The sequence below is a fragment of the Octodon degus genome, unplaced genomic scaffold, assembly GCF_000260255.1.
Source record: "Octodon degus isolate 3935 unplaced genomic scaffold, OctDeg1.0 scaffold00227, whole genome shotgun sequence".
Classification (NCBI taxonomy): Eukaryota; Metazoa; Chordata; class Mammalia; order Rodentia; family Octodontidae; genus Octodon; species Octodon degus.
This window is the reverse complement of record NW_004524803.1, coordinates 2,333,275-2,342,432: the sequence shown is the minus strand read 5'-3', so window position 1 is coordinate 2,342,432 and position 9,158 is coordinate 2,333,275. Positions and strand designations below refer to the sequence as shown.

Sequence of the window (9,158 nt, the reverse complement as noted above, 5' to 3'; positions counted from 1 at the left end):
ACACACACACACACACACATACATATACATACAGGTAATGCTCAAGAAAATAACAGAGCTTAGTTGGAATGTTTGTTTATAAGATTTTGCTATATTTTCAAGGTGAAATAAATTTCTAACAAGTCAGAGCTGACAATTTCTTGGCAGTCTTAAACACTGTCTCATATGATTGATGGCTTCTACCAATGAAGTGTGGATATAACTGAACTTTAAGAAATTTTAGGTGTCCTCTGTTGTTTCCCCCATGCTATTCAAAATTCCATCATTAATGTTCCTAATATTGTACCGTTTAATTTTACCTGTTTAAGTCACACTGAACCTTTTTAGAGTTTTACTGATCTAGCTAACATCTTGCATTATGAACTAAAAATTGAGTTTGCATACAGCAGGCCCTAAGTTTAATCTTAACACCAAAGAAATTTTTTATAATTCATGAGTGTCAACCTAAAAGTATTCCACTATCTACCATGTTTTTAGCATATTTTGTTCCGTAGTAGTAAGTTAAAATGTATTTGGATCATTTCCCTGTTGCCCTATTTACATTATTATAAACTGAAATTGAATTTAGAAGTCTACCCCTGTAAGCCAGTGTGATATAATGCTTTATTTGGGTGGCCTTTGTTCTTGGAAATCTGCTTTTTTGTGTAAATTTAGAATCAGCATTCCCTAAATAACAGTGTTCAGAAAATTCTGTTAGGGAAGATGTCCTGAGTGTGTCTTTTTCTTTACCAGGAAAATTATGCATAGAAGTTACACCCCAGAGCAAAATAGCATGGATTTCTGAAACTCTTTGTATTGGCTGTGGTATTTGTATTAAGGTAAGTAATAATATTATATTATGGAACCAGATTTATAACCCAAACATGAAATCTGAAAATTCTGAGTAGTTTTAAAGAACATGTCTGGCATATGGTAGAATTTTGACTTTTACTCAGACTGTCAAAGAAGAGATGCTATTGTAGCATTTTTGGATGTTCCTCTATCATTTCTGATTTTTTTTAAGAATGTTTTTTAAAATATAAATTTAAACTTGGAGCATCGTTTTCATGTGGGATAGATAGAAGTCATGACAGAAGTACATTAATTCTTGGTCAATAATAATATGGAATCTGTTGGTAGGATGGAAGCAGCACACGTGCGTGCACATGCACACACACATGCATATACGTATATACACACCTAAAGAAATGATGTAATCCCTGATCTTACAGGACTTTATCTAAAGCAGAAAGGGAAGTGTACAAGGGCAGGAATAACTGAAGGAAGTAGTGGGAAAGCATCTGTTACAGAAAGAATATTGAAAGTACTACAAACTCATTATCTGTCTTTAGATTATATCACAAAGGAATGTTCTATTCAGTACAATATTAGCCTTCAAGAAGCTGTTTTTAAATAAATACACCAAAATGAAATGATATTTCATGTCTTTCTGCTACTCGCATTTGGAAGATTTCTTACAAAAGTATTCTTAACCCATTTTAGCCATATGTATATTTCAACAAATTAATATAAAATCATTACTTTAAATAACAGAAATGCCCCTTTGGCGCCTTATCAATTGTCAATTTACCAAGCAACTTGGAAAAAGAAACAACACATCGATACTGTGCCAATGCCTTCAAACTTCACAGGTATATTTTCAAATCAATATTCCTCTCTACTTTAGCCAACTTAAAGGGTAAGTACACTGAGAATTTTCATGCAGAAATGGGGGGGGGAATGTTACACTAGCCCACCAAGAAGAAATAATATAACATGATGCAGAATCATATTGCAAGGGCTGGGGATATAGCACAGTGGCTTAAGTACCAACCTGGCAAGCACAAGGTCCTGAGTTTGGTCCCCAGTACAAAATAAAAAAAATTATGCCAAGAATCATATTGCAAATGTTAGTGGTTTATCCTGGTTAATATTAGAGTTAGAATTCAGTCCTAGAAGGCTGTAGCTGCTGTTGCCTAGGTTTTAGCTCACGTGAGTTACTTCAGGGACTGAACCACAAAAATCCCCCAGTGATTCTAATACATAACTGGAATTGGGAATCATTGTTGCCCATAGGACCCTTATCCCCAAAATAACTTTTGAGGGAACTTGCCTTTGATTTTGTTTATCCATTAGTCTTACCTACAAAGAATATTACTCTGAACTTGGGCATATTAAATCACAAGGTCCTTACTTCCTTGAGGTTTTTGTTTGCTGAACATTAACATTTTTAATATGGGACTTTAGGTTTTACTAATAAAAAGGTATTTCTCAACCTGCCAGCTTTAAGGGGCCATCTGCAGCAGGGAGAATGAAGTGGAATATTTCTGGTTGATGTGGCACTTCTCTCCTTGTAAGTAAGTGGCAGGCCAAGAGAAAAAGAAATGGTGGTATGAGGTTGCACCTGCTATGTAATTTTGTACCAAAACATTTTGTTACACATTAAAACAGCCTTATATATGGGGGAAAAAAGTTACTTTAGAATGGACTTGGAATTGAATAAGTAAAATTTGAAGTAATTGTCCAAGGGCGCATTTCTAACAATTAACAGTTTAAGATGATGTTGGCTGTGTTTATTTCCCTAATAGGCAATAATGTCTGGCATATATTTCTTAGCTTATTAATGGATGTGTGTGAAGTGCATTAAAATACTGTCCTCATGTTGTGTTGCTCTTTCTATGTAAATCTGAATTATTTATTGTGGGTTTTGTTTTCTTTTTTTACTTTTGTATATTATAACAGGTTGCCTATCCCTCGTCCAGGTGAAGTCTTGGGATTAGTCGGAACTAACGGTATTGGAAAATCAACAGCATTAAAAATTTTAGCAGGGAAGCAAAAGCCAAACCTTGGAAAGTACGACGTATGTGTTACCTCCTAAAAGTTAATATCTTTAGGTGTTTTTATAAGATTTTGAAAAGAAGGCTATGCGTGTGATTATTTCCTGGTCTTATTTTCTAATTGTGATTTTCATGAAAAACTGTGTGTGTGTGTGTGTGTGTGTGTGTGTGTGTGTGTGTGTGTTTGTGTTAGTGCTATTTAACTGAAAATTCTTGAATTCCTTGGACTGTTGTAAATTGGTATGCTTTGAGTTGAAATTGATCCACCTCCATCCTTAAAAGTTAGAAGCCAAAAGTATTGTATTGTATTTGACTCTGTGTCCTACTTTGTATTGGCATTCATCCTTTTTGCAATTGTCTCGTAACTTATACTCAGATAATATGTGTATTTCTAGGATCCCCCTGACTGGCAGGAGATTCTGACTTATTTCCGTGGATCTGAATTACAAAATTACTTTACTAAGATTCTGGAAGATGATCTAAAAGCCATTATCAAACCTCAGTATGTGGACCAGATTCCCAAGGCTGCAAAGGTCAGTTGCTTTTGGGGAGAGTTTATGTATTTTGGGTTTTGGCTGGGTATAAAAGTTATATCAAAGTAAATGCATTGTACTTTGTGACTTTTTTCTTAAAGGCAAATAGTCGTAACTGTTTGTAATATAATTGACAGGGGACAGTCGGGTCTATTTTGGATCGAAAGGATGAAACAAAGACACAGGCAATTGTATGTCAACAGCTTGGTGAGTGCTTATTTTATAGAAATATGTTAATAGACCCTAATCTTAAAGTCATAAAGGTATACATCTTTATGTGTATTCTGAAATAAGTAGGAAAATCTATAGTCATTGTTATATTTATTTTACACAGTTCCCAACTGTGATGTCATTCAAACCCAGATTGATAATACACAGTTTTGCCCAGATGAGGTAAAGTAAAATTTATGACATTGAACACAATTATGCCACTATGTTCTTTGTAGATTTAACCCACCTAAAAGAACGAAATGTTGAAGATCTTTCAGGAGGAGAGTTGCAGAGATTTGCTTGTGCTGTCGTTTGCATACAGAAAGCTGATATGTAGGTTACTTTATAATTTTTATGTATCTTAAACCCTATATTCACATTTTTGTTTGTAATGGTACTAGTAAAGCAGGGGTTTTGAACAGAATGAATAGAACTCGTATGTAAGTCTTTCATCTTGAGGTGAGATGCTAAAGCAGTTGTGCAACCACTACCTACTATTTTTTACCTGTTACTCTTACAGGGGAAACAGACTGTCATTTATTTTGATAAGTAACTTAATGACATTTTTAGACTCCTAAGTTTAAGAATTAAGCTGTCCATGCTAGGTGTGGTGGCACAGGCCTGTAGTCCAAGTACTCAAAGGCTGGGGCAGTAGGATTGCCATGCATTCAAAGCCAGCCTGAACTATGTAGTGCATTCAGAGCTAGCCATAGCAAGATCCTGTTACAAAAAAAAGAGAGAGAGAGAGAGAGAGAGACTTAAGCTCTCCAACTAGACCGGAAAACTTTCTAAGTACGTAAAGTAAAACAAGATTTATTAGACCACTGTAGGTTAGGATAGCATGATGTGAAGGAGAAAACAAAAGTGAGAAAAGCAAATACTCATCCTGCCTTCTACTTTCTCTCTTCTCTCAAAATATTTGTTGCTTCTATCTTTTTCCATGTTTTTATTCTAGCTCTTTTCCTCAAAGTATTCTCTAAATTCTGTGCAGTGCCTTCCAAAGAAAACAGTCACTTCAATACAGCTAGCATTTAGCTAGTTAAGAGAATAGGTCTCTAAACCACTTCAGAGACCTGTATAATCAGGTATTTGTCATAGTGAGGTGTCAATTTGTAAATTAGCTTAATCCAAGAGACACTCGCAAACTTGATATACAGATCTGCTATTTGTATTATTTTCTTCCTTCTATTCCTGAGCAAAATACAGGAAATTTTATCACTATAGGTAGGCTTTCTTTGTTAGTATATGAAATTTTTATTGTTAAATCAGATATTTCAATATTATAGTCTTTGAAATATGTCACATTTATCTTTCAAAAAATTTTCTTTCAGTTTCATGTTTGATGAGCCCTCTAGTTACCTAGACGTGAAGCAGCGTTTAAAGGCTGCTATTACTATTCGGTCTCTGATAAATCCAGATAGGTAAGTACAGATCTGGAATATTCTTCTTGGTTTGTTTGACAAGTTCAGATTACTAAAAATTAAATGTATTTCTATTATATATAAATATATATGTACATGTTTTTCATTGTGATTTAAAGTTCCCACCAGCATTTACTTTATTATTAGATTTTACTGTCTTTGATCCTCATGACAATCTTGTTAACAAACTATAGGTAGTATTCCCACTGAAGAAGTATAAGGCTAAAAAGTCTAGTTGTTTTATGTTGCCCATTTGCTATATGACAAAGCTATAACTAAAATACAGAGGTTTTTTTTCTATCCACCATTTTTTATAATGTCTACCTTTAGTAACTGATTTAATAAATATTCTTTAAATACATGGCCTATTTTGTAAGAACGTAGAAAAAAATATTAAGGAATCAAAAACTGAAAGTGAAAACTATTAGAAGAGAGAGATAAAGATGTCAGGATTCTCCAAAGGATTGCTTTCTTAGCAGAAAGGCAAATTGGAAACAAATTATGTATCAGAACTGGGAAATATAAAGAAAGCACAATAGAAATGGAGTATGGCTCCCTTTAAATTCCCTATTTGTAGAGCAGCAGGTCACATGGTTATAGAATTTATGTATGCAGTTTTTAAAGCCCTTCAAGATGAGAAAGCAACATTAATGGGGGATTTTGAAGTTTTTAGTCCAGTAGTACATATCATCAGTGAACAGCAAAGCACTCAGGAGGGTTATGTACTCAACACTGATTGCACAGGAATTCTATATCCTTAGTTCTGATTACATAGAATTTCTGCAGGTAAAGGCTTGTGAATCTCAAATAGACTTGTGAATTTGGATCTAGCATAAATTATAAAAAGAAACCGAATACAAATTCAGTTAGCAAACAAAACAAGATGGATTAGAATTTTATGAGTTTTGAAGCATTGACATAATAATATACTTAGTTCTTTCAAAACCCTAAGGCTGATACTTAGAAAGCTATTGTTAACTGTTCAATAACCCAGATCTACAAATTAAAAATATAATAACATTAAAAATTTCTATGACAGGTTAGATTAGTTAGAGATCACAGAAAAAACCATTAAAAGTTGATCTGCTGAAGATTAGAATACAGCAAAGAGCAAGCGCAAAAGAGATTGAAATATGAGAGGGCAAAAATACAGAGAATGGAATGTGAAGAGTACCTGTATCTTGAAAATCTGGAAAAAAACAGTACAGAAAGATGATGGCTGAGAATTATTGGAAAGCTCAGCTCCTTAAATTCAAAAGAACACAGGTGCTATGGAGGATAAATAACCCACCTGAATACTTAAGAGCTAAACTCAGTGGTAAAGAGACAACGCTATTTGTCCATAATTTTCACTTCATAAATATTTTTGAACATTATAGTAGGGTCTTTAGAGAATACAGGTGTCCACACATGATCCTAGTATTAAGAACCGTGATGTGGTAAGGACAGGAGCAGGCACGTGCTCCAGTATTGAAAATGTACAAGAGATCAAGTCGGTAGTTCTCAACCCGAACCCATTTTTATACACCTTTATTTTATTACAATGAAAGCCATTAATAATACTCTACCTTCAAAAAAGCCCTAAAATATTAAATAAATACTAAAAAGGAGAGCTGCAAGAAAAGTAATTCACAACCAGCTGATAGTTATTTTAACATGGAAATATTTAGGCAAATCATTAGAAAACAGGCCTGGGAAATAGCTCAGTAGAGTAACTGCCTGCCTGGCAAGCACAAGGGCCTGAGTTTAATCCCCGGTTCCGAAAAAAAATCACTAGAAAACTGTACATCAGATACTTACATTCATTTATAGTACATAAATTTAGTTAAGAGGTCAGAAGCTATTTTCTACATAGGAAAAACAGAAGAAATAAATTGTAAGTCTGGGTGGACCTCAGATGGAAAAGAAACTGGCAAGGACAAGTCTCAGGACTTTCTTGAGACAAAGGGAGCAGTAACCATAATTGTAAGAGGGGTGATGTGTTACAACAAATTAGATCAATAAAGTAGAAAAGATGATCAAGACATTTTCACACATATGAATTTAGAGTCAAAATTAGCTGTACCTGATAAATTGCCACAGAAAGTCATCTCCATCCTAAAATTCTGTGTCAGAAGAATACATTCAGTCTTTAATGCTGTCAGATTTTAGATATCATATTCTTAGGAAAAACAGCAAGGAACACAAGATAGATAGGAAAAATGAGCAGGTTTTACTGAGTTAAAATTAAAGACTAACAGAAATCTCAAAATTGATTTTAGAATGTAAATGTTTAGAGAACTGATTTACTACTATGCTGTAGATTTCTTTCTCTTCCTAAATCTTTGAAAAAAACACAGTGGCCTACCAAAATTATGTGTTTTGATTTCCATCTATAATCTCTAGAAGGGAAGGAGGCAAGAGATTTGCCAAATATTAGCTCACACATTTACAGTGAGAGTTCAAGAGTGAGAAAAAATTACATATTAAGAAAGGTATTCCTACAGAGGTAGGATTTTCAAATGGATCTTCTATAAAGGTTAAATACTATTTCAGGCAGGCTCTGTAGCACTGAGCTATCTCCCTGCTCATTATTTCAACAGGTAAAGTTTAGAAGACTAGGAAAAAGAACACTTTAAAACATACAAAACAGGGCTAGCCAAATAGCTCAGCGGACTAACGCGCCTGCTTAGGCATAGCACAGCAGCCAGGGTTCCATCTCCAGCCTGCCATGCCAGCCCTGCCCCCTGGGGCACACTGCGACTGATTGAGACTGGGCGTGGTAGTGAGCACCTGTAATCCCAGCCCTTGGGAGGCTGAGCACAGGAGAATCACTACAAATCCAATCTACATAGAGAGACCTTGTAGACCCAGTACTAAAATACATTTTAAAAAATACAAAACAGAAAATGATTCAGGAAAAAGTCAGTTTTCCTATGAATAAATGAAGTGGCAAACATAAGGAAGTCTTGGAAGACCTTAAAAACATATTACTTATTTTGTATGGAATTGAGAGCTACCTCAGGAGACCTGAAGACAGTGGGATTTGTCCAGACTTCTGCAATATTTTAAGAAATAAAATGAAAACTTTAACTAACACTTAGGCAAGAGCAGGAAAAGGAGGAAATTTATACACTGGATGTTGGGAAATTCAGACTTGATAATTTGAAGAATGTATCAATGAAAATAAATTGAATCTCTTGTGTGAATGATGCCACTAATGCAAATATGGATACATTTTTTTATTGGTGTCCATGGATATAATTTAGGCTACTATATTAAGCTTACTGCATTAAATGTACTATAATTGTTTACTTTGTAATATTTCCTTTCAGCAGAATATTTTCTGTATTCATAAATTTTCATGTTAGCAGGTGTTTTTCCATATAATTTAGGGAAATTTAAATCCGGCATGGAAAACAAGCCTTATGAAAGAAAATATTTTAAGATTTTGCTTAATATATTCTTTGCACTTAAGTTGTTGTTCAAATACATATATTTACCTGAAATTTACAGGCATAGTAAAAGGAATACTGCAGTTATACATATTATGTTAGATTTCAAATGAGTTTGTTTTGATTTTTCAGATATATCATTGTGGTGGAACATGATTTAAGTGTCTTAGACTATCTCTCTGACTTCATCTGCTGTCTATATGGTGTACCGAGTGCTTATGGTGTTGTCACTATGCCTTTTAGTGTAAGAGAAGGTAACTTGAAAAATTGTTTTCACATATGCTGTATTCTTGTCCATGTTAGAAAGTGTATTACTAGTTTTATATTGTTCTAATATTTATGAAAAGTGGATGTTTTGAAATTTAATCACTGAGATAAATGTATATATAAAAGATTTTGTATAGCAATTGTTACAAAAAATCTTGTTGAGAGAATATTTTATTGGGAGTGCATAGAAATACAGTTTCACTATTTTTGTTATAGTAAAAGTCTTCTAGCACTTCTCTGACGTGTAAGGTCCTCAGAGCTGCAAAAAAAAGTCTTCTTGTATTTTCAGTTCTATAGCATTTGTCTTTGACAAGCCAATATTAGTAATGAAATTCTTAAACTTCGTTCAGTGCTTTATTTTCATGCTTCAGATATATCTGGACTGTATCCCAAATGTTGGAAGTAAGACTGTCTTTAGGTCTAGTTAAGTATGTTAAAACTTCCAGGGGCTGGCGAGATGGCTCAGTGGTCTAAAGC

At 34.1% G+C, this 9,158-nt stretch overlaps 1 protein-coding gene across 1 annotated transcript in view; it reads left to right on the top strand.

Moving 5' to 3' along the window:
- The window catches only part of Abce1 (ATP binding cassette subfamily E member 1), a 30,904-nt gene that overhangs the window by 9,295 nt on the left and 12,451 nt on the right, over positions 1-9,158 (top strand). The window contains exons 3-10 of the mRNA XM_023705737.1: positions 733-818; positions 1,534-1,631; positions 2,722-2,839; positions 3,212-3,349; positions 3,487-3,556; positions 3,796-3,892; positions 4,891-4,980; positions 8,547-8,668. Of these exons, the coding sequence (XP_023561505.1) occupies positions 733-818; positions 1,534-1,631; positions 2,722-2,839; positions 3,212-3,349; positions 3,487-3,556; positions 3,796-3,892; positions 4,891-4,980; positions 8,547-8,668 (819 nt within the window). The remainder of the gene's footprint in view (positions 1-732; positions 819-1,533; positions 1,632-2,721; positions 2,840-3,211; positions 3,350-3,486; positions 3,557-3,795; positions 3,893-4,890; positions 4,981-8,546; positions 8,669-9,158) is intronic.